A 26,492-nucleotide genomic window follows, 5' to 3' on the forward strand; every position below is an offset into this window, starting at 1 on the left:
ATGTGGGTAGTTTCAATTGAAAGCCTATAGAGTATCTAATGGGTTAGGACCCAGATTGCAGTTCCTATGGCTTCCACTAGATGTCAACAGTCTTTAGACATTGTTTCAGGCTTGTTTTCAGAAAAATGAAGGAGAATGAGACCTTTCTGTCAGTGGACTGTAGAATCATGCAGTGCTGGTTTGCGCGCCCTTCGTTGTTTTTCCTTTCTATTGAATACGCCGGTTGAAATATTATTGATTATTTAGACTATTGACAACCTGAGGATTAATTATAAACATCGTTTGACATGTTTCGACGAACTTTACCGGTACTATTAGGATGTATTCGTCTGCATGTTTTGACCGCCTTTGAGCCAGTGGATTCCTGAACAAAACGCGCCAACAAAACAGAGTTTTTGGGATATAAAGAGCGACTTTATCGAACAAAATGAACATTTATTGTGTAGCTGGGACTCTTGTGACTGCAACCATATGAAGATCTTCAAAGGTAAGTAATTCATTATATCTCTATTTCTGACTTTTGTCATTTATTTACTTAGTTGTAAAATGTTTGTATGCTTTTGTAAGCGGGGCGCTGTGCTCAGATAATCGCATGGTATGCTTTTGCCATAAAGCCTTTTTGAAATCTGACAAAGCAGCTGGATTAACAAGAAGTTCATCTTTAAACCGATGTATAACACTTGTATATTTTATGAATGTTTATTATGACTATTTCTGTATTTTGAATTTGGCGCTCTGCAATTTCACCGGATGTTGTTTAGGTGGGTCGCTAGCGGAACGCCTGCGCCAGAAGAGTTAACCTCTTTCAGCTAGGGGGCACTATTTTTATGTTTGGAAAAATAACGTTCCCAAGGTAAACGGACTATTTCTCAGGCCCAGATCGTAGAATATGCATATAATTGACAGATTAGGATAGAAAACACTCTAACGTTTCCAAAACGGTCAAAATATTGTCTGTATATATTATATATTTAACAAGACTAAAAACACCATTATTATATCACCAACTTGGCTGTTTTGTTGTAGTTTTCCCAGAAATACACTGTCCAGTAAGTTGTGTTTTTCCCCCTTTGAGGTTCTCTAGAGTTCAAAACCAACTCCATTTCATCCAGTCCGTTTCCACTCCTGCCCCGACAACATGACGCTCAGCATGGTGGCGTCAGGCAGGCATGACTGCACTGGATGTTTCCTCTTCGCTAGTCAGATCTATCCCTCTTGGCTTCCCAGTCTCTAGCACGCCATCGCAGTATTGTACATGATGCAGGCTAGTGACACTGCTCTCAGGAGAAAGCACAGTATTTTACACAGTATTGTCCATGATGCAGGCTAGTGACACTGCTCTCAGAAGAAAGCACAGTATTGTACACAGTATTGTACATGATGCAGGCTAGTGACACTGCTCTCAGGAGAAAGCACAGTATTGTACACAGTATTGTACATGATGCAGGCTAGTGACACTGCTCTCAGGAGAAAGCACAGTATTGTACACAGTATTGTACATGATGCAGGCTAGTGACACTGCTCTCAGGAGAAGAAAGCGAGGATGCCCCTATCCATCCATCCATATCAACATACAGTAAAGACAGCCTGAGACATGTGACTGCTGTTCAGTAACTCAACCTTCAAGACCGCTGTGTTTCAGGGTTTGTGGTCAATTCCATGGAAATTCTAGTCAATTCTGGAAGTGGAGTGAAATTCCAATTTCTCTTCAATGCTTTTCAATGAGGGAAATTGGAATTGGAATTTGGTTTACTTTCTAAATTGATCCCAATCCTGCTGTTTCCTTTCCCTGAAAGACACGAGTGTTGACTGAGGACAATCTTACACCATTTAACTTTATCTGCGTGTGCAATGAGGAGTAAAGCAGTTCGGACACAAAAAGGAGCATGGTTTGTGGTTGAGGTTCTGAGTTTCAAGCTCTAAGGCTTGTATGAGGGGAGCGAAGGTCAGGGAAGGATTTTAGGGTGGGTGTTTACTCAAAGTCCACCCTTGGCAGCTTGGCCCACTTCCAGAGGTCAGTCTCTCTCGACGGCCACTCTGTTTTGACGTGATCTGTAAAAATCCTTGTGTGTGTGTGTTTGTGGGCACTCATGGCTATCGCTCACAAAAACACTGTGTGTTAATCAGCCTCCCAAAGTCATCCCAGCCTCCCGAAGTCATCATTCTTTAGACCTGTTTACCAGAGATTTGGCTGGCTCTGGACTGTTCCACGGCAAACCTCTCAGTTCAAATAACCTTTCCTAGTCCTGGCAAATACACTCCCCTTAGTTAAGTCAATACCACTTAAATTGTATATAAATGTGAGGTATGTTGCGTTGGCCTGGAAACAATACAACAACACAATAGTATCACTGTCTACTAGAGGTCGACCGATTATGATTTTTCAACACCGATACCGATTTTATTGGAGGACCAAAAAAAAGCCAATACCGATTAATCGGCCGATTAAAAATAAAATAATAATAATATTTTTTTTATAATAATAATAATTTGAAAAAAGATTTCTTTTTTGTAATAATGACAATTACAACAATACTGAATGAACACTTATTTTAACTTAATATAATACATCAATAAAATAAATTTAGCCTCAAATAAATAATGAAACATGTTCAATTTGGTTTAAATAATGCAAAAACAAAGTGTTGGAGAAGAAAGTAAAAGTGCAATATGTGCCATGTAAGAAAGCTAACGTTTAAGTTCCTTGCTCAGAACATAAGAACATATGAAAGCTGGTGTTTCCTTTTAACAGGAGTCTTCAATATTCCCAGGTAAGAAGTTTTAGGTTGTAGTTATTATAGGAATTATAGGACTATCTCTCTATACGATTTGTATTCCATATACCTTTGACTGTTGGATGTTCATATAGGCACTTTAGTATCGCCAGTGTAACAGTATAGCTTCCGTCACTCTCCTCGCTCCTACCTGGGCTCGAACGAGGAACACATCGACAACAGCCACCCTCGAAGCAGCGTTACCTATGCAGAGCAAGGGGAACAACTACTCCAAGTCTCAGAGCGAGTGACATTTGAAACGCTATTAGCGCGCACCCCGCTAACTAGCTAGCCATTTCACATCGGTTACACCAGCCTAATCTCGGGAGTTGATAGGCTTGAAGTCATAAACAGCAGAGCTGCTGGCAAAACGCACGAAAGTGCTGTTTGAATGAATGCTTACGAGCCTGCTTGTGCCTACCATCGCTCAGTCAGACTGCTCTATCAAATCAATAACTTAGTTATAACATACAGAAATACGAGCCTTAGGTCATTTAATATGGTCGAATCCGGAAACTATCATCTCGAAAACAAAAAGTTTATTCTTTCAGTGAAATACGGAACCGTTCCGTATTTTTTCTAACGGGTGGCATCCATCAGTCTAAATATTCCTGTTACATTGCACAACCTTCAATGTTATGTCATAATTACTCAAAATTCTGGCAAATTAGTTCGTAATGAGCCAGGCGGCCCAAACTGTTGCATATATACCCTGACTCTGCGTGCAATGAACGCAAGAGAAGTGACACAATTTCACCTGGTTAATATTGCCTGCTAATCTAGAAGAAAAAAGAAACGCACACCTATGTAGGCGAGGTGCTGGCTAGCGGAGTAGAAAACTAGAAAATAAAGGAGAGCCGCACACTCTAGGAGCTCAGATGCAAAAATATTTAATTACCAACGTTTCGACAGGCAAGCTGTCTTCATCAGGGTAATATTGCCTGCTAACCTGGGTTTCTTTTAGCTAAATATGCAGGTTTAAAAAGATTATACTTCCGTGTATTGATTTTAAGAAAGCCATTGATGTTTATGGTTAGGTACAGTCGTGCAACGATTGTGCTTTTTTCGCAAATGCGCTTTTGTTAAATCATCCCCCGTTTGGCGAAGTTGGCTGTCTTTGTTAGGAAGAAATAGTCTTCACACAGTTCGCAACGAGCCAGGCGGCCCAAACTGCTGAATATACCCTGACTCTGTTGCAAGAGAAGTGACAAATAAATTCATGTTAGCAGGCAAATAAATTCATGTTAGCAGGAAATATTAACTAAATATGCAGGTTTAAAAACATATACTTGTTTATTGATTTTAAGAAAGGCATTGATGTTTATGGTTAGGAACCTTTTTCGCGACTGCGCACTGCATCGATAATATGCAACGCAGGACACGCTAGATAAACTAGTAATATCATCAACCATGTGTAGTTAACTAGTGATTAGGATTGTTTTTTTATAAGATAAGTTTAATGCTAGCTAGCAACTTACCTTGGCTTCTTACTGCATTCGCGTAACAGGCAGGCTCCTTGTGAGGCAGGTGGTTAGAGTGTTGGACTAGTTAGCCGTAAGGTTGCAAGATTGAATCCCCGAGCTGACAAGGTAAAAAATCTGTCATTCTGCCCCTGAACAAGGCAGTTAACCCACCGTTCCTCGGCTGTTATTGTAAATAAGAATGTGTTCTTTAACTGACCTGCCTAGTTAAATAAAGGTGTAAAAAAAAAAAAAAAAAAAAATAGATTTCCGATTGTTATGAAAACTTGAAATCGGCCCTAATTAATCGGCCATGTGGAGGGGTTACTGGTTACTCGAGGTAATTGAGGTAATATGTACATGTAGTTAGAGTTAAAGTGACTATGCATGAATCATAAACAGAGAGTAGCAGCAGTGTAGAAGAGGGGTCTGGGTAGCCCTTTGACTAGCTGTTCAGGAGTCTCATGGCTTGGGGGTAGAAGCTGTTAAGAAGCCCTTTGGACCTTGACTTGTCGCTCTGGTACCGCTTGCCGTGCGGTAGCAGAGAGAGCAGTCTATGACTAGGGTGGCTGGAGTCTGACAGTTGACAGCAGCCAAGAGGGGGGGGCGGATGTGGGTGTGTCATCTTGATGTGGGTGTGTCATCTTCATGCACTCCTTTCTCTCAGAGAGGACCCTCTATTCCCTATGTGTCCTGGTCAAAAGTAGTGCACTACATAGGGAATAGGGTACCATTTGGGACACAACACTCGCTGTGTGTTCTTCACACCAGACCAGGCCCCTGCTCCTGTATCATCACAGTCCACATTCAAAGTGGGTCAGAGCCACAAAGCAGACAGTTGTAACGATGAGAAAAAGGGCCCACTTGGGTTCTGGGGACGGGGGATGACTTCATCCTGTAGAAATGCCAAGGAGACAAAGGGATGTTAAGCTCCAACGATAACAAGTGTGCCCGTTTCAGAATCACTAGAACACCCCTCTCTTTCTCTCTCTCATCAACGCCATCACACACACACAGCTCAGGTCTCTTCTCTCACTGAGATGAAAGGGTTCCACGGGGGGGAAATAAGTTTGTGTAAATACGCTGCTTGTACATTGGTTCCTTTGATTTGTAACGGCATTCAGCTCTAATGAGATGCACTGGGATTAGTTCATTTAGTTTCACAAGACTTGAAATTCAAACGTTCATTGCGGCTTTGTGTCATTCTTGTGAGTTGGTAGAAAGACAGTATTGGGTCAGTGGAACTAGGTCATGTAGTCAACATGGGATTAACAAATGAAAGACTGCCTTCGGTTACCATAGTCACAGTTACCATGGTTACAGTTACCGTAGTTAAAAGGCTTTATAATAACTTTTGATGGTGAATAAATTAACCTACTGTAGATGACATGAGGCTTTTCCAGCCGCTTTCTAGTCTACGTTATTCTGTGAACTAGAATACAACCTCTCAGTGAAACACAACTGTTAACGCAACATCCTCTTCTCCTCAGGGGGAAGTTTGCCGTGGTGAGGAAGTGTGTGGAGAAGTGCACGGGGCAGGAGTACGCCGCCAAGTTCATGAGGAAGAGGAGGAAGGGCCAGGACTGCAGGCTGGAGATCATCCACGAGGTGGCCGTTCTGGAGCTCGCCACGGCCAGCCAGCGGGTGGTCAACCTGCACCAGGTCTACGAGATGGCCTCCGAGATGGTGCTCGTCCTCCAGTTGTGAGTATAGCACTATGCCAATATGTTGTGGGAACAATGCCACGTCCTCGGCGTTATGGTGCAGAGAGGATGCAGAGGTCTGCCCCTCTTTCAGTTGTTTTAATCCTCTTCAGACATGGACAACATCTGGTTATGTACGTACTGTACACTCACACAGCCTGAGTGTCTCGGTAGTCTCAATATGGCTCCATCACCTTCTTCTACACTGATCTGAAGAAACAGGATAGGTGATGAGATCTCATACAAAGTGTTATTCAGGTCATGGAAAAGGAAGCTCAACTCCTACGTATCACTTTTGACCCACAGAATGTACGAGACAGGCTCACGGGCACAGCAGACTGATCTCCTAGCTTCCTGACGCCTCACCTGGCTGGTGAATAATAAAAAGCTCATGACCCAGATGGTTCATTGAAAGGCAGCAGGTCCACGGCAAGCCATTAAATATTGAGACTGCAGTGAAACCCTGTCCTCCATGACTAGCCCTCTTTCCTGTACACAGAGACACAGAGACACAGAGAGAGAGAGGACTGAGAAAAAGAGAAGGAGAATGACAGTACAGGAGAAGGGGGTTACTGTACATAGGCAAGGAGAAATAATTGCAGGACTAGGATAAATACAAATAAAAAATTCACTATTGTGTCAGTGACTTATGTGAGGTAGAGACATAGAACTAGAATGAAACCGAGGGAGGGACAGAGAGGCCTCCCTGGATAGAGGGAGGGAGGGAGGGAGGGACAGAGAGGCCTCCCTGGATAGAGGGAGGGAGGGAGGGAGGGACAGAGAGGCCTCCCTGGATAGAGGGAGGGAGGGAGGGACAGAGAGGCCTCCCTGGATAGAGGGAGGGAGGGACAGAGAGGCCTCCCTGGATAGAGGGAGGGAGGGACAGAGAGGCCTCCCTGGATAGAGGGAGGGAGGGAGGGACAGAGAGGCCTCCCTGGATAGAGGGAAGGAGGGAGGGACAGAGAGGCCTCCCTGGATAGGAGGGAGGGAGGGACAGAGGCCTCCCTGGATAGAGGGAGGGAGGGAGGGAGGGACAGAGAGGCCTCCCTGGATAGAGGGAGGGAGGGAGGGACAGAGAGGCCTCCCTGGATAGAGGGAGGGACAGAGAGGTCTCCCTGGATAGAGGGAGGGAGGGAGGGACAGAGAGGTCTCCCTGGATAGAGGGAGGGAGGGAGGGACAGAGAGGCCTCCCTGGATAGAGGGAGGGAGGGAGGGACCGAGAGGCCTCCCTGGATAGAGGGAGGGAGGGACCGAGAGGCCTCCCTGGATAGAGGGAGGGAGGGACCGAGAGGCCTCCCTGGATAGAGGGAGGGAGGGACCGAGAGGCCTCCCTGGATAAAGGGAGGGAGGGAGGCACAGAGGCCTCCCTGGATCAAGGGAGGGAGGGAGGGACAGAGAGGCCTCCCTGGATAAAGGGAGGGAGGGACAGAGAGGCCTCCCTGCATAAAGGGAGGGAGGGAGGGACAGAGGCCTCCCTGCATAAAGGGAGGGAGGGACAGAGAGGCCTCCCTGGATAAAGGGAGGGAGGGACCGAGAGGCCTCCCTGGATAGAGGGAGGGAGGGACCGAGAGGCCTCCCTGGATAGAGGGAGGGAGGGAGGAACAGAGAGGCCTCCCTAGATAGAGGGAGGGAGGGAGGGACAGAGAGGCCTCCCTGGATAAAGGGAGGGAGGGAGGGACAGAGAGGCCTCCCTGGATAGAGGGAGGGCAGGAGACAGAGAGAAGTCTCGCTGGATGGAGAGGGGTAGGGAGAGAGAGGGGGAGGGAGAGAGAGGCCTCCCTGGATTGAGGGAGGGAGAGCAGGAGAGACAGAGCGAGTAAAAATCGTAGGCCATAGAGAGCAGTAATCCAGTCCCAAAAACCAGGGCAATACTCCCCATGCCTCAGTGAGCACTGGCTATTTCAACAACGTGCCATCCCCCTCCTCTCTTCCCCTCTGCTCGTCTCTGCTGCACTGGATGGGGCACACAGACACACACAGGCATTGTGTTGGGGATTGGGTTTCTCCTGTGTCACATGCTGACATTGAACTTTGGGTTTGTTATGGCGAGAGATTTGTCAGGGATCCATCACACTGATTGGCTGATTGGTTTCCCAGACATGATCCATACTGGTCACCAGGCTCTTTGGGTTCAAACTCACTGTAGAAGAAAAACTATTAGCCTACTGTACCTAACCAATAATAACATCTGAGTCAAATCAAACTACCTGGCTTTTTTCTATTACAATATTGGAATATTAAAATATGAACACGCTTTAATTAAGAACTTCTAAACAGTCCTTTCAACGTATCAAAGATATGTTTATGAGTGGTAGAGAGATACCAGTGTTGTTGACCAATGAGACCTGCCATGGTTCTCATGTGCCCCCCTCTGTGTGTGTGAAAGACTGTCCTGTGGTGTGGAGAGATAGAGGGAGAGGTCACAGCATCTAGTCCAACAGAACTTCCCTCTCTTCCTGCCCGTGGAAACTACCCCGCCTGGCCGTGGAAACTTCCCCCGCCACAGCTGTTTCTCTGGACTCGTGTGCCTATATGTGCATGCACTCTTGAGTGTGTCCCTTCTTCCCTCCTTCCCTTCTTCCCTACATGGCACCTTGAGTCTATTCTCTCCTCCCACAAGGCAGTTTGACTGACTGCAGCAGCTCTCTCTCTCTCTCTCTCTCATTGGATGGTGTATCAATACACCCAGTCACTACAAAGATACAGGTGTCCTTCCTAACTCAGTTGCCGGAGAGGAAAGAAACAGCTCAGGGATTTCACCATGAGGCCAATGGTGACTTTTTAACCGATAGTTGAATGGCTGACAGGATAACTGAGGCTGGATCCAATCTACACTGGAGTTGCTTACCAAGAAGACAGTGAATGTTCCTGAGTGGCCGAGATACAGTTTTGACTAAAATGTGCTTAAAAATCTATGGCAAGACTTTAATATGGTTGTCTAGCAATGATCACCAACCAATTTGACAGAGCTTTAAGAATTTTGAAAATGAAAATCGGCAAATGTTGCACAATCCAGGTGTGGAAACTCTTAGAGAATTACCCAGAAAGACTTACAGCTGTAATAGCTGCCAAAAGGTGATTCTAACATGTTTTGACTCAAGGTTGAATACTTGAAAACTTAAGATATATTAGTGTTTTATTTTTCAAAAATTCTAACATTTGTAAAAAATAAAAAAATGTTTCTCCCACTTTGACATAAAAAAGACATATACATTTTTCTCTCACTTTGTAACACAACAGAATGTAGAAACTGTCATGGGGTGTGAATACTTTCTGAAGGCACGGTATGCTTTAGAATGACAATAGGTTACCTGGGAGAAAAGTGATTTATTCTCTGGATGGAACATTTGTAAAAATACGAGGAAAATATTCAACCCAAGTGTGGTGTGTGTCTGTTTCAGAAGAGCAGAAACAAATGTCATTCTACTTAATGAAACGCTAAAGGGGAGACCATTACCGTCTCCACTCCATCTCCCGCCCTCTCACTCTCTGCCTTTCTTATGTTAAACTACTAAACTACTTCATTGGGCCGCGACACAGTGTTTGAGCTGTAAAATTTCATATTTTTCCCCCCCAGCAGAATCTCTTGCCTAGCACAAGTGGCCCTCGTTGCCCTCACGTTTCAATGCCCCCACCTACATGCGCAAACACACACACACACACACACACACACACACACACACACACACACACACACACACACACACACACACACACACACACACACACACACACACACACACACACACACACAGAGCTACTGGGCTTTAAAACAGTTTGCCGTCAATCATAAGGTTGTTTCAGTGTGAGGGCGGGTGTTCTGTTGACTGAGGGGTGACTGTTCTGTGGTCAACCAGTCAAATAGTCCTATATCCAGTCACAGAGGGGAGGGAGGGCCTGTCTGATGGAAAACCCCAGGCCATACAAATACCATGGGAATGCTCTAACTCTGCCAAAAAGAATGCCCTAACTCTGCCCTAAAGGATGCCCTAACTCTGCCCTAAAGGATGCCCTAACTCTGCCCTAAAGGATGCCCTAACTCGGCCCTAAAGGATGCCCTAACTCGGCCCTAAAGGATGCCCTAACTCGGCCCTAAAGGATGCCCTAACTCGGCCCTAAAGGATGCCCTAACTCGGCCCTAAAGGATGCCCTAACTCGGCCCTAAAGGATGCCCTAACTCGGCCCTAAAGGATGCCCTAACTCGGCCCTAAAGGATGCCCTAACTCGGCCCTAAAGGATGCCCTAAAGGATGCCCTAACTCGGCCCTGAAGGATGCCCTAACTCGGCCCTGAAGGATGCCCTAACTCGGCCCTGAAGGATGCCCTAACTCGGCCCTGAAGGATGCCCTAACTCGGCCCTGAAGGATGCCCTAACTCGGCCCTGAAGGATGCCCTAACTCGGCCCTGAAGGATGCCCTAACTCGGCCCTGAAGGATGCCCTAACTCGGCCCTGAAGGATGCCCTAACTCGGCCCTGAAGGATGCCCTAACTCGGCCCTGAAGGATGCCCTAACTCGGCCCTGAAGGATGCCCTAACTCGGCCCTGAAGGATGCCCTAACTCGGCCCTGAAGGATGCCCTAACTCGGCCCTGAAGGATGCCCTAACTCGGCCCTGAAGGATGCCCTAACTCGGCCCTGAAGGATGCCCTAACTCGGCCCTGAAGGATGCCCTAACTCGGCCCTGAAGGATGCCCTAACTCGGCCCTGAAGGATGCCCTAACTCGGCCCTGAAGGATGCCCTAACTCGGCCCTGAAGGATGCCCTAACTCGGCCCTGAAGGATGCCCTAACTCGGCCCTGAAGGACGCCCTAACTCGGCCCTGAAGGACGCCCTAACTCGGCCCTGAAGGACGCCCTAACTCGGCCCTGAAGGACGCCCTAACTCGGCCCTGAAGGACGCCCTAACTCGGCCCTGAAGGACGCCCTAACTCGGCCCTGAAGGACGCCCTAACTCGGCCCTGAAGAACGCCCTAACTCGGCCCTGAAGAACGCCCTAACTCGGCCCTGAAGAACGCCCTAACTCGGCCCTGAAGAACGCCCTAACTCGGCCCTGAAGAACGCCCTAACTCGGCCCTGAAGAACGCCCTAACTCGGCCCTGAAGAACGCCCTAACTCTGCCCTGAAGAACGCCCTAACTCTGCCCTGAAGAACGCCCTAACTCTGCCCTGAAGAACGCCCTAACTCTGCCCTGAAGAACGCCCTAACTCTGCCCTAAAGTACGCCCTAACAATTCAATTCAATCTGCTTTATTGGCATGTGAAACATATGTTAGTATTGCCAAAGCAAAACTAACTCTGCCCTAGACTATAACAGACTAAAACAGCTTTAAGTGGATTCCTGTGGTGTCCTAGCCTGTCCTGAACTAGCCTAGGGGGCTGGAGAGGGGTTAGTGTTAGCATTAGCAAACGCAGAGAGATAATTGGTTGGCCTGCTAGAGTAGCATCCTAAACTAATGCCAAGGTCACCACACTGCATGACCTCTGCTAACAGTCACTTCAGTCCATATGGAGCCCCTCCGTGACTTGACCGCTCACCTGAACAAGGCTAAAACATTCCGTGTGTGGGGGATGCTACTCACTCGATGGGTCGCTACTGGAATGACCATTCTTTAGGACGTTAGATTGCTCTAATTAACATTTGTTCATATTTCTCCAAGTTCTTTTTCTTTTTTCTTTTACCTTTATTTAACTAGGCCGTTAAGAACAAATTCTTATTTTCAATGACGGCCTAGGAGACTCATAGTTCAGCCTTAGTGTTGTCACGATACCAGAATTTTGACTTTGATCCTGATACCAGATTCAGTATTACGATAGTCGATACTCGATTCCAAAATGATACCAAGGAAAAAATAAAAGGTGTATTAGCTCAAGTCCCAGAATGCCACTTGATCCAGACAAATCAACTCAGCTACTGCTCTGTTCAATAGTTGGGCGTCTTTTGAGTTCAATATTATTTATTTTAAAGTTGATGAGACAGTCATGCAAATGTAATGATATAATTATACAATCATACAATTCATTTGACTTTGGTAAATAAACAATCTAACTACATAACATAATGGTAATAATGTATTTGAATGGTAATTATCTATTGATAAACTGGGTAAATCAAGATACAGTCTAAGCTTATCCACAATACAGCTGAATGCATATTGAATAGCAGTGTGTGCATGCATTGAGTTATTGAGCTTGTTTTGGCTGATTACATGGGGCTACAGATGACACTGTTATTTTATTGTACTGATCAAAAACATTTGGATAGAAGTAGCAATCTCTTCTTTTTATAAAAGCCTTGTCTCCTTAAACCCAGTAAGTAGGTAGTTCGTGACAAGGCACACGCCCAGCCCCACAGTCCGTTAGGTGAGGAAGAGACGGGACTGACGGAAGAGACGGGACTGACGGAAGAGACGGGACTGACGGAAGAGACGGGACTGACGGAAGAGACGGGACTGACGGAAGAGACGGGACTGACGGAAGAGACGGGACTGACGGAAGAGACGGGACTGACGGAAGAGACGGGACTGACGGAAGAGACGGGACTGACGGAAGAGACGGGACTGACGGAAGAGACGGGACTGACGGAAGAGACAATTAGGTGAGTTAATCAAGTTTGTGGTAACAATAAGCTTTGAAATCAACATATGTTGTTTTATGGTTTGCATATTATCACAAAGAAAGACTAGTGAATTGATGATAGCTTTAGCTGAAATGTTAGCCGTCAAAGCTGGACGCTACCAGTATCTTCTTCCATTGTTACAACACTTTACCTGTATGGACATTGTTTTGTGAACAGTAATGAACAGTTTCAACATTTCTACATACCGTGTTGCATTATTCAAGTGTTTTAACTTCTGTGCATCATGAGTAGAGATCTAACATGATACAGCCCAGACTCCCAGTTCATCATGAGTAGAGAGGTAACATGATACAGCCCAGACTCCCAGTTCATCATGAGTAGAGATCTAACATGTTACAGCCCAGACTCCCAGTTCATCATGAGTAGAGATCTAACATGTTATAGCCCAGACTCCCAGTTCATCATGAGTAGAGATCTAACATGTTACAGCCCAGACTCCCAGTTCATCATGAGTAGAGAGGTAACATGATACAGCCCAGACTCCCAGTTCATCATGAGTAGAGATCTAACATGTTACAGCCCAGACTCCCAGTTCATCATGAGTAGAGAGGTAACATGATACAGCCCAGACTCCCAGTTCATCATGAGTAGAGAGGTAACATGATACAGCCCAGACTCCCAGTTCATCATGAGTAGAGAGGTAACATGATACAGCCCAGACTCCCAGTTCATCATGAGTAGAGATCTAACATGTTATAGCCCAGACTCCCAGTTCATCATGAGTAGAGATCTAACATGATACAGCCCAGACTCCCAGTTCATCATGAGTAGAGAGGTAACATGATACAGCCCAGACTCCCAGTTCATCATGAGTAGAGAGGTAACATGATACAGCCCAGACTCCCAGTTCATCATGAGTAGAGATCTAACATGTTATAGCCCAGACTCCCAGTTCATCATGAGTAGAGAGGTAACATGTTACAGCCCAGACTCCCAGTTCATCATGAGTAGAGATCTAACATGATACAGCCCAGACTCCCAGTTCATCATGAGTAGAGAGGTAACATGTTACAGCCCAGACTCCCAGTTCATCATGAGTAGAGATCTAACATGTTATAGCCCAGACTCCCAGTTCATCATGAGTAGAGATCGAACATGATACAGCCCAGACTCCCAGTTCATCATGAGTAGAGATCGAACATGTTATAGCCCAGACTCCCAGTTCATCATGAGTAGAGAGGTAACATGATACAGCCCAGACTCCCAGTTCATCATGAGTAGAGATCTAACATGATACAGCCCAGACTCCCAGTTCATCATGAGTAGAGATCTAACATGATACAGCCCAGACTCCCAGTTCATCATGAGTAGAGATCTAACATGATACAGCCCAGACTCCCAGTTCATCATGAGTAGAGATCTAACATGATACAGCCCAGACTCCCAGTTCATCATGAGTAGAGATCTAACATGATACAGCCCAGACTCCCAGTTCATCATGAGTAGAGATCTAACATGATACAGCCCAGACTCCCAGTTCATCATGAGTAGAGATCTAACATGATACAGCCCAGACTCCCAGTTCATCATGAGTAGAGATCGAACATGATACAGCCCAGACTCCCAGTTCATCATGAGTAGAGATCGAACATGTTATAGCCCAGACTCCCAGTTCATCATGAGTAGAGAGGTAACATGATACAGCCCAGACTCCCAGTTCATCATGAGTAGAGATCTAACATGATACAGCCCAGACTCCCAGTTCATCATGAGTAGAGATCTAACATGATACAGCCCAGACTCCCAGTTCATCATGAGTAGAGATCTAACATGATACAGCCCAGACTCCCAGTTCATCATGAGTAGAGATCTAACATGATACAGCCCAGACTCCCAGTTCATCATGAGTAGAGATCTAACATGATACAGCCCAGACTCCCAGTTCATCATGAGTAGAGAGGTAACATGTTACAGTCCAGGAGGGAGGGAGGGAGATAGAGACTGGGGGAGATAGAGACTGGGGGAGATAGAGACTGGGGGAGAGAGAGACTGGGGGAGATAGAGACTGGGGAGAGAGAGACTGGGGGAGAGAGAGAGAGAGACGGAGGGCGAGAGATGGACGGATGGAGATGCATTGAGACGGAGAGCGATGAGGGGGGGAAACAGAGATGGAGGGAGACGGAGAGAGATGAGACGGAGAGAGATGAGACGGAGAGAGATGAGACGGAGAGAGATGAGATGGAGAGAGATTAGACAGAGATAGATTAGACAGAGAGATGGGAGGGAGAAAAAGCATTTTTTCCCCCTTCTTTTTTTGACAGTTGCTTGATATTTTGAGGCACTAGAGCAAACCCGGAGACATGAGGAGGAGGAGGAGAGGGACCGGGAGCGGCGTGGGCTTCAGATGAGGGACAGCCTGAAATTATAGAGCGCTAATCAAGCAATTACAGTATGAGGCAGAAGGAGGGAGGGAAGTCAAATGGGGGGGGATTAGCGAGCCAGGGTCCAAAGTGCTCTTTTCCAGGCAGGATGGCGAGGGCAGGGGCTGGATGAGGGAGTGTGGCCTCATTGGGCTCTCCTCTCTGGGCCCCAGCTGGGAGTTCATTATCGCCGTAGTGCTCCACGGTGGCACGCGAGGTCCCGGGCCGTGGCTTCCAGCCCAGAGAGAGAGAGAGAGGGAGGGGAGGATATGAGCAATGAGGGAGGGTTAATCTCATCTCCGGACTGGAGCAAGGGGGATAGCCCGTCTCCAGTGAAGCTACACTGAGCTCTTTCTCTCCATCTTCCATTGATAAAGTGGCTAGTCTTTGTGTTGCTTGTTCGAGTGGAAACAAAACAGGTTACCAGAAATAGACCAGACGGATCCTGTGTTCCGATTGGCTGAAATGGGTTGGTGATAAAAGTTGGATCGATCTTTCCCGGCGGTGCATCATTGATTTAATTAATCCATGGCACAGGGAAGGGGGGCCAATACAAATATACAGTAGTGGATTCAAAAACACAATGTGCAAGAGAGCACATAAACTTTATGTCAAAGGGTTCCAGGCCTTGTCTAACAAGTGGGGTTCCTTTCAGCAGGCAACATAATGAACATGACCGCTTGTAGAACCACAACTCATACCACTGACTGGGAGAAATGTTTCCATCCAGGAAGATGAGAAGGATGGAGGGATGACTTGTTCTCTAGATTTCTCTCTCACTCAGCCTCCCAGAGGAGCTTAAAGCTGTGACTTACCCACAGATCACCTACTGACTGTCACCTGGTCACCTACTGACTGTCACCTACTGACTGGGAGAAATGTTTCCATCCAGGAAGATGAGAAGGATGGAGGGATGACTTGTTCTCTAGATTTCTCTCTCACTCAGCCTCCCAGAGGAGCTTAAAGCTGTGACTTACCCACAGATCACCTACTGACTGTCACCTGGTCACCTACTGACTGTCACCTACTGACTGGGAGAAATGTTTCCATCCAGGAAGATGAGAAGGATGGAGGGATGACTTGTTCTCTAGATTTCTCTCTCACTCAGCCTCCCAGAGGAGCTTAAAGCTGTGACTTACCCACAGGTCACCTACTGACTGTCACCTACTGACTGTCGCCAGGTCACCTACTGACTGTCACCTACTGACTGTCGCCCGGTCACCCACTGACTGTCGCCCGGTCACCCACTGACTGTCGCCCGGTCACCCACTGACTGTCACCAGGTCATAAAATGTAGGACAGATAAAAGTGGATCCCTGATACACTGTTGGCTGTCTAATTCCAACACTACTAGACAAGGCAGAGCATCTCGTTCTCTGGTCCCTTATGCAGTTACTGAGTCCAACCTGCTGCACTAAGAGCTATTTCTAAATCGTAGAAATTTCAAGAACTTGTTTTGCTCATGTGATGTTTGTGTGTGTGTGTGACATCTTGGCATTAACAGGTCATGAGTGTGGTACGTGCCCTCAGATTAGAAGGGCGTTGAACACTCGGCCCTACAGTACCACTCGGCCCTACAGTACCACTCGGCCCTACAGTACCACTCGGCCCTACAGTACCACTCGGCCCTACAGTACCACTCGGCCCTACAGTAACACTCGGCCCTACAGTACCACTCGGCCCTACAGTAACACTCGGCCCTACAGTACCACTCGGCCCTACAGTACCACTCGGCCCTACAGTACCACTCGGCCCTACAGTACCACTCGGCCCTACAGTACCACTCGGCCCTACAGTACCACTCGGCCCTACAGTACCACTCGGCCCTACAGTAACACTCGGCCCTACAGTACCACTCGGCCCTACAGTACCACTCGGCCCTACAGTACCACTCGGCCCTACAGTACCACTCGGCCCTACAGTACCACTCGGCCCTACAGTACCACTCGGCCCTACAGTACCACACCACAGTAGTGCAACGACTGGCCCAGACGTGCTCTCATCATCCAAAACAGCAATGACCTAGTTATGAATCTGCCAGATTTCTATTCCCTCTCGACCCTGGTGCACTCAGTGGTTAGAGGCCCAACTGGCTATAATTACTGGCCCTGATAACAGAGGAACCATTTTGAGCCTTCAGTGTCTGTGGATAATACAGAGAGACAGCGACGCTCTGAGAAACTGTCCCCAAAAGCCCCGGCCACCGGGAAGCGTTTTGGTTCTGTGTCGTATTGTCTAATGACTTTTCTCTGCCAGTTGGATGTGTCTGCTGTCCCGCCTTATACTGGTCTTCAGTTTAAACAGAATTCGCTCTGTTGTTTTGGTACCAAGCTGCTAACTTTTAAAACATTCAGATTTGTATATGTTTTAAGCTTTAAAGTAGTTGGGGCAGTTTCTTTGCCCAAATGGTGGGTCAGGATTTTCAGGTCTCTCCAGAGATGTTAGATCGGTTTCAAATCCGGGCTCTGGCTGGGCCACTCAAGGACATTCAGAGACTTGTCCCGAAGCCACTCCTGCATTGTCTTGGCTGTGTGCTTAGGGTCGTTGTCCTGTTGGAAGGTGAACCTTCGCCCCAGTCTGAGGTCCTGAGCTCTCTGGAGCAGGTTTACATCACGGATCTCTCTATACTTTGCTCCATTCAACTTTGCCTTGATCCTGACTAGTCTCCCAGACCCTGCTGCTGAAAAACAACCCCGTACATGATGATTCTGCCACCTCCAGGCTTCACCGTAGGGATGGTGCCAGGTTTCCTCCAGACTTGACGCTTGGCTTTCAGGCCAGAGTTCAATGTTGGTTTCATCAGACCAGACAGTCTTGTTTCTCATGGTCTGAGAGTCCTTTGTCAAACTCCAAGCGGGCTATCATGTGCCTTTTACTAAGGAGTGGCTTCCGTCTGGCCACTCTACCACAAAGGCCTGATTGGTGGAGTGCTGCAGAGATGGTTGTCCTTCTGGAAAGTTCTCCCATCTCCACAGAAGAACTCTGGAGCTCTGTCAGAGTGACCATTTGGGTTCTTGGTCATCTCCCTGACCAAGGCCCTTCTCCCCCAATTGCTCAGTTTTGCCGGGCGGACAGCTCTAGGAAGAGTCTTGGTGGTTTCAAACTTCTTCCATTTAAGAAGGATGGAGGCAACTGTGTTCTAGGGTACCTTAAATGCTGCAGACATTTTTTGAACCCTTCCCCAGATCTGTGCCTTGACACAATACTGTCTCTGAGCTCTACGGATAATTCCTTCGACCTCATGGCTTGGTTTTTGCTCTGGAATACACTGTCAACTGTGGGACCTTATATAGACTTGTGCGTGCCTTTCCAAATCATGTCCAATCATTTGAATTTAGCACAGGTGGACTCCTGATTTTAATTTAGAGTCTCATAGCAAAGGGTCTGAATACTATATACACTGCTCAAAAAAATAAAGGGAACACTTAAACAACACAATGTAACTCCAAGTCAATCACACTTCTGTGAAATCAAACTATCCACTTAAGAAGCAACACTGATTGACAATAAATTTCACATGCTGTTGTGCAAATGGAATAGACAAAAGGTGGAAATTATAGGCAATTAGCAAGACACCCCCAATAAAGGAGTGATTCTGCAGGTGGTGACCACAGACCACTTCTCAGTTCCTATGCTTCCTGGCTGATGTTTTGGTCACTTTTGAATGCTGGCGGTGCTCTCACTCTAGTGGTAGCATGAGACGGAGTCTACAACCCACACAAGTGGCTCAGGTAGTGCAGTTCATCCAGGATGGCACATCAATGCGAGCTGTGGCAAAATGGTTTGCTGTGTCTGTCAGCGTAGTGTCCAGAGCATGGAGGCGCTACCAGGAGACAGGTCAGTACATCAGGAGACGTGGAGGAGGCCGTAGGAGGGCAACAACCCAGCAGCAGGACCGCTACCTCCGCCTTTGTGCAAGGAGGTGCACTGCCAGAGCCCTGCAAAATGACGTCCAGCAGGCCACAAATGTGCATGTCTGCTCAAACGGTCAGAAACAGACTCCATGAGGGTGGTATGAGGGCCCGACGTCCACAGGTGGGGGTTGTGCTTACAGCCCAACACCGTGCAGGACGTTTGGCATTTGCCAGAGAACACCAAGATTGGAAAATTCGCCACTGGCGCCCTGTGCTCTTCACAGATGAAAGCAGGTTCACACTGAGCACATGAGCACATGTGACAGATGTGACAGAGTCTGGAGACAACGTGGAGGACGTTCTGCTGCCTGCAACATCCTCCAGCATGACCAGTTTGGCGATGGGTCAGTCATGGTGTGGGGTGGCATTTCTTTGTGGGGCCGCACAGCCCTCCATGTGCTCGCCAGAGGTAGCTTGACTGCCATTAGGTACCGAGATGAGATCCTCAGACCCCTTGTGAGACCATATGCTGACACATGCACATTTGTGGCCTGCTGGAGGTCATTTTGCAGGGCGCTGGCAGTGCACCTCCTTGCACAAAGGCGGAGGTAGCGGTCCTGCTGCTGGGTTGTTGCCCTCCTACGGCCTCCTCCACGTCTCCTGATGTACTGGCCTGTCTCCTGGTAGCGCCTCCATGCTCTGGACACTACGCTGACAGACACAGCAAACCTTTTTGCCACAGCTCGCATTGATGTGCCATCCTGGATGAACTGCACTACCTGAGCCACTTGTGTGGGTTGTAGACTCCGTCTCATGCTACCACTAGAGTGAGAGCACCGCCAGCATTCAAAAGTGACCAAAACATCAGCCAGGAAGCATAGGAACTGAGAAGTGGTCTGTGGTCACCACCTGCAGAATCACTCCTTTATTGGGGGTGTCTTGCTAATTGCCTATAATTTCCACCTTTTGTCTATTCCATTTGCACAACAGCATGTGAAATTTATTGTCAATCAGTGTTGCTTCCTAAATGGACAGTTTGATTTCACAGAAGTGTGATTGACTTGGAGTTACATTGTGTTGTTTAAGTGTTCCCTTTTATTTTTTTGAGCAGTGTATATAAGGTATTTTGGTTTCTATATTTTTTTAAAATTAAATTTCTAAAAACCTGTTTTTGCCTTGTCATTATGGGGTATTGTGTGTAGACTGATGAGGAAAACATTTATATAATCCATTTTAGAATAAGGCTGTAAAGTAACAAAAAGTGAAGGGGTCTGAATACTTTCTGAATGCACTATTTATCATACATCATTGTATACCTAAAGCTACAGTCCAGACCTAGTATAACAGTAATGCTTCCGTCCCTCTCCTCGCCCCATCCTGGGCTCCAACCAGGGAACCTCTGAACACATCAGCAACGGCCTCCCACCAAGCATCGTTACCTATCGCTCCAGAGCAAGGGAAACAAGGTCTCAGAGCGAGTGACGACACCGATTGAAATGCTACTAGCGCCCACCGGTTACGCTAGCTGTAAGGCAGCATTAACCCTGACCACCAATCAGGAGAAACACAGCACTCACACAGTCATCAATCAGGACAGGTTATCCAAGACTCCCACACAACACAGCAAACCACTGGTCTAGGTCAAGACACTATGGACCGAGACAGAGTAGTGAAATGCAAAATGAAAGGTTTGACTGTTTGTACATGTAAGATGTGTTTTGTACTTGATGTGACTTCATTGCAGAGATGTGTTTTGTACTCGAGGTCTATGTGACTTCAATGCAGAGATGTGTTTTGTACTCGAGGTCTATGTGACTTCAATGCAGAGACGTGTTTTGTACTCGAGGTCTATGTGACTTCAATGCAGAGATGTGTTTTGTACTCGAGGTCTATGTGACTTCAATGCAGAGATGTGTTTTGTACTCGGTCTATGTGACTTCAATGCAGAGACGTGTTTTGTACTCGAGGTCTATGTGACTTCAATGCAGAGATGTGTTTTGTACTCGAGGTCTATGTGACTTCATTGCAGAGATGTGTTTTGTACTCGAGGTCTATGTGACTTCAATGCAGAGACGTGTTTTGTACTCGAGGTCTATGTGACTTCAATGCAGAGATGTGTTTTGTACTCGAGGTCTATGTGACTTCAATGCAGAGATGTGTTTTGTACTCGGTCTATGTGACTTCAATGCAGAGACGTGTTTTGTACTCGAGGTCTATGTGACTTCAATGCAGAGATGTGTTTTGTACTTGAGGTCTTCCAATGCACACCAGCAGATAGCAAGCCTGACAAATCAGACAAGATGAGATCTTTAACCAGTCAATGTGTGTCCACAGTGCGGCCGGAGGGGAGATCTTTAACCAGTCTGAATGTGTCCACAGTGCGGCCGGAGGGGAGATCTTTAACCAGTCTGAATGTGTCCACAGTGCGGCCGGAGGGGAGATCTTTAACCAGTCTGAATGTGTCCACAGTGCGGCCGGAGGGGAGATCTTTAACCAGTCTGAATGTGTCCACAGTGCGGCCGGAGGGGAGATCTTTAACCAGTCTGAATGTGTCCACAGTGCGGCCGGAGGGGAGATCTTTAACCAGTGTGTAGCGGAGAGGGACGAGGCCTTTATAGAGGAGGACGTTAAGAGGCTGTTGAGACAGATCCTAGAGGGAGTCTCCTTCCTCCACAGGAACAACGTGGTGCACCTGGACATCAAGGTCAGTCCCCGACCCCTGTTAGACGCTGTACCTTATTTAATTAGGATCCCCAGCAGCTGCTCTTCCTGGGGTCCAACCTTTTATCAACGTTCACTTCTTATGTATGTTAGAACGGGTGGGGAAACATTTTGGCTTGAAGGGCCACGTCGCGACTAAAACATTCAGAAGAAGGCCGCACAGATTTTTTTTGTGTCGATTCCTTTGTCAAAAGACATTTGTGTGCCAGAAAAAGCCAGTTATCTGAAAAGATATACTCTCCAGTTTTAGAAGTTCAAGAGGTCCACATTTGAGCAATTAAGTCAGATAAACTCATGGATACCATTGTGTTGTCTCTGCCTGCAGTTTGTAAGGAGATGAAGGTAGTTTCTGGAGCCATTGCTAAGTAGGCCAAAATATCTCTTTAAAGATGGAGGCAAGCTTTAATACCATGGTTTAGATCCTCTACCAAACATACAAGCAAGTTAGTCCCCACTAGACCTCCTCTCTAATGCTGCTGTCCAGTTAGCCCCACTAGACCTCCACTCTAATGCTGCTGTCCAGTTAGCCCCACTAGACCTCCACTCTAATGCTGCTGTCCAGTTAGCCCCACTAGACCTCCCCTCTAATGCTGCTGTCCAGTTAGCCCCACTAGACCTCCACTCTAATGCTGCTGTCCAGTTGGTCCCCACTAGACCTCCTCTCTAATGCTGCTGTCCAGTTAGCCCCACTAGACCTCCTCTCTAATGCTGCTGTCCAGTTAGCCCCACTAGATCTCCTCTCTAATGCTGCTGTCCAGTTAGCCCCACTAGACCTCCTCTCTAATGCTGCTGTTCAGTTAGTCCCACTAGACCTCCTCTCTAATGCTGCTGTCCAGTTAGTCCCACTAGACCTCCACTCTAATGCTGCTGTCCAGTTGGTCCCCACTAGACCTCCTCTCTAATGCTGCTGTCCAGTTAGCCCCACTAGACCTCCTCTCTAATGCTGCTGTCCAGTTAGCCCCACTAGACCTCCTCTCTAATGCTGCTGTCCAGTTAGTCCCACTAGACCTCCTCTCTAATGCTGCTGTTCAGTTAGTCCCACTAGACCTCCTCTCTAATGCTGCTGTCCAGTTAGTCCCACTAGACCTCCACTCTAATGCTGCTGTCCAGTTAGTCCCACTAGACCTCTCTAATGCTGCTGTCCAGTTAGCCACACTAGACCTCCTCTCTAATGCTGCTGTCCAGTTAGCCCCACTAGACCTCCTCTCTAATGCTGCTGTCCAGTTAGTCCCACTAGACCTCCTCTCTAATGCTGCTGTCCAGTTAGTCCCACTAGACCTCCTCTCTAATGCTGCTGTCCAGTTAGCCCCACTAGACCTCCTCTCTAATGCTGCTGTCCAGTTAGCCCCACTAGGCCTCCTCTCTAATACTGTTGTCCAGTTAGCCCCACTAGACCTCCTCTCTAATGCTGCTGTCCAGTTAGCCCCACTAGACCTCCTCTCTAATGCTGCTGTCCAGTTAGCCCCACTAGACCTCCTCTCTAATGCTGCTGTCCAGTTAGCCCCACTGACCTCCTCTCTAATGCTGCTGTCCAGTTAGCCCCACTAGACCTCCTCTCTAATGCTGCTGTCCAGTTAGCCCCACTAGACCTCCACTCTAATGCTGCTGTCCAGTTGGTCCCCACTAGACCTCCTCTCTAATGCTGCTGTCCAGTTAGCCCCACTAGACCTCCTCTCTAATGCTGCTGTCCACTTAGCCCCACTAGACCTCCTCTCTAATGCTGCTGTCCAGTTAGTCCCCACTAGACCTCCTCTCTAATGCTGCTGTCCAGTTAGCCCCACTAGACCTCCCCTCTAATGCTGCTGTCCAGTTAGCCCCACTAGACCTCCACTCTAATGCAGCTGTCTAGTTAGCCCCACTAGACCTCCACTCTAATGCTGCTGTCTAGTTAGCCCCACTAGACCTCCTCTCTAATGCTGCTGTCCAGTTAGTCCCCACTAGACCTCCTCTCTAATGCTGCTGTCCAGTTAGCCCCACTAGACCTCCACTCTAATGCTGCTGTCCAGTTAGCCCCACTAGACCTCCACTCTAATGCTGCTGTCCAGTTAGTCCCCACTAGACCTCCACGCTAATGCTGCTGTCCAGTTAGTCCCCACTAGACCTCCTCTCTAATGCTGCTGTCCAGTTAGTCCCCACTAGACCTCCTCTCTAATGCTGCTGTCCAGTTAGCCCCACTAGACCTCCTCTCTAATGCTGCTGTCCAGTTAGCCCCACTAGACCTCCACTCTAATGCTGCTGTCCAGTTGGTCCCCACTAGACCTCCTCTCTAATGCTGCTGTCCAGTTATCCCCACTAGACCTCCTCTCTAATGCTGCTGTCCACTTAGCCCCACTAGACCTCATCTCTAATGCTGCTGTCCAGTTAGTCCCACTAGACCTCCTCTCTAATGCTGCTGTCCAGTTAGCCCCACTAGACCTCCTCTCTAATGCTGCTGTCCAGTTAGCCCCACTAGACCTCCTCTCTAATGCTGCTGTCCAGTTAGCCCCACTAGACCTCCTCTCTAATGCTGCTGTCCAGTTAGCCCCACTAGACCTCCTCTCTAATGCTGCTGTCCAGTTAGCCCCACTAGACCTCCTCTCTAATGCTGCTGTCCAGTTAGTCCCACTAGACCTCCTCTCTAATGCTGCTGTCCAGTTAGCCGCACTAGACCTCCTCTCTAATGCTGCTGTCCAGTTAGTCCCACTAGACCTCGTCTCTAATGCTGCTGTCCAGTTAGCCCCACTAGACCTCCTCTCTAATGCTGCTGTCCAGTTAGCCCCACTAGACCTCCTCTCTAATGCTGCTGTCCAGTTAGCCCCACTAGACATCCACTCTAATGCTGCTGTCCAGTTAGCCCCACTAGACCTCCTCTCTAATGCTGCTGTCCAGTTAGCCCCACTAGACCTCCTCTCTAATGCTGCTGTCCAGTTAGTCCCACTAGACCTCCTCTCTAATGCTGCTGTCCAGTTAGCCCCACTAGACATCCTCTCTAATGCTGCTGTCCAGTTAGTCCCACTAGACATCCTCTCTAATGCTGCTGTCCAGTTAGTCCCACTAGACCTCTCTAATGCTGCTGTCCAGTTAGCCCCACGAGACCTCCTCTCTAATGCTGCTGTCCAGTTAGTCCCACTAGACCTCCTCTCTAATGCTGCTGTCCAGTTAGCCCCACTAGACATCCTCTCTAATGCTGCTGTCCAGTTAGCCCCACTAGACCTCCTCTCTAATGCTGCTGTCCAGTTAGTCCCACTAGACCTCCTCTCTAATGCTGCTGTCCAGTTAGCCCCACGAGACCTCCTCTCTAATGCTGCTGTCCAGTTAGCCTCACTAGACCTCCTCTCTAATGCTGCTGTCCAGTTAGCCCCACTAGACCTCCTCTCTAATGCTGCTGTCCAGTTAGCCCCACTAGACCTCCACTCTAATGCTGCTGTCTAGTTAGCCCCACTAGACCTCCACTCTAATGCTGCTGTCCAGTTAGCCCCACTAGACCTCCACTCTAATGCTGCTGTCCAGTTAGCCCCACTAGACCTCCACTCTAATGCTGCTGTCCAGTTAGCCCCACTAGACCTCCACTCTAATGCTGCTGTCCAGTTAGCCCCACTAGACCTCCACTCTAATGCTGCTGTCCAGTTAGCCCCACTAGACCTCCTCTCTAATGCTGCTGTCCAGTTAGCCCCACTAGACCTCCTCTCTAATGCTGCTGTCCAGTTAGTCCCCACTAGACCTCCTCTCTAATGCTGCTATCCAGTTAGCCCCACTAGACCTCCTCTCTAATGCTGCTGTCCAGTTAGCCCCACTAGACCTCCTCTCTAATGCTGCTGTCCAGTTAGCCCCACTAGACCTCCTCTCTAATGCTGCTGTCCAGTTAGCCCCACTAGACCTCCTCTCTAATGCTGCTCTCACGCTGCTCTTCTCTCCAGCCCCAGAACATTCTGTTGACCTGCAATGCTCCTCTGGGGGACATTAAGATCGTGGACTTTGGTCTGTCCAGGATGGTGAGCAGCAGTCAGGAGCTCAGAGAGATCATGGGGACCCCGGAGTATGTGGGTGAGTAGAGCAGCGGACACACAACCTCTGACCTGACCAGCGGCCATGTTGTTATGACCATCATGGTGACTCCAAGTCTTCAGTTAATAAGTCATTTTTTATTTTGCAGCTCCAGAAATCCTTGATTACGAAGCAATTAGCACAGCAACAGACATGTGGTAAGTGACCTTTCACAGTATCTTAGTGCAGTGGTTCTCAAACCTCTCCTCAGGGACCCTCAGCCATTCCATGTGTTTGAGAGCTAGCACACAGTAACTTGGTGCAGTGGTTCTCAAACCTCTCCTCGGGGACCCTCAGCCATTCCATGTGTTTGAGAGCTAGCACACAGTAACTTGGTGCAGTGGTTCTCAAACCTCTCCTCGGGGACCCTCAGCCATTCCGGGTACTTCATCTATTCCAGAGCTAGCACACCTGATTCAACTGGTCAACTAATCATCAAGCCCTTGACTAGATCAATCCGGTGAGCTAGTTCAGAGCTACAACAACATTGTGAAACGTTGAAGAGAGGATTGAGAACCACTGTCTTAGTTCAACAGTATGTGTTATGGCTTGTGATTTGTTTTATCCAATAGCTTCTTTGAGACAGAGAGAGATACAATGGAGAACTTCACACGTGTAAGAAAACAGAACCATTCCCTGAAATGATAATGAGTTTATCTAAGAGAGAAATTATTCAGCTCATTTCCAGTGGCTGTATATACACTATATACACAAAACTATGTGGACACCACTACAAATTTGTGGATTTGGCTATTATAGCCACACCCGTTGGTGACAGGTGTATAAAATCAAGCACACATCCATGCAATCTCCATAGACAAACATTGGCAGTAGAATGGCCCGTACTGAAGAGATCAGTGAATGTCAACGTGGCACCGGGATAGGATGCCACCTTTCCAACAAGTCAGTTTGTCACATTTCTGCCCCTATAGAGCTGCCCCGGTCAACTGTAAGTGCTGTTATA

The 26,492-nt window shown here is 47.7% G+C and overlaps 1 protein-coding gene across 1 annotated transcript in view; it reads left to right on the forward strand.

The window, feature by feature from the left end:
• LOC129823002 (serine/threonine-protein kinase 17A-like) overlaps positions 1–26,492 on the forward strand; it is a 58,195-nt gene that overhangs the window by 26,812 nt on the left and 4,891 nt on the right. The window contains exons 2-5 of the mRNA XM_055881653.1: positions 5,725–5,937; positions 21,344–21,488; positions 25,402–25,528; positions 25,638–25,686. Coding sequence (XP_055737628.1) covers positions 5,725–5,937; positions 21,344–21,488; positions 25,402–25,528; positions 25,638–25,686 — 534 coding nt within the window. The remainder of the gene's footprint in view (positions 1–5,724; positions 5,938–21,343; positions 21,489–25,401; positions 25,529–25,637; positions 25,687–26,492) is intronic.

This window comes from Salvelinus fontinalis, chromosome 25 (genome assembly GCF_029448725.1).
Source record: "Salvelinus fontinalis isolate EN_2023a chromosome 25, ASM2944872v1, whole genome shotgun sequence".
NCBI classification, from domain to species: domain Eukaryota; kingdom Metazoa; phylum Chordata; class Actinopteri; order Salmoniformes; family Salmonidae; genus Salvelinus; species Salvelinus fontinalis.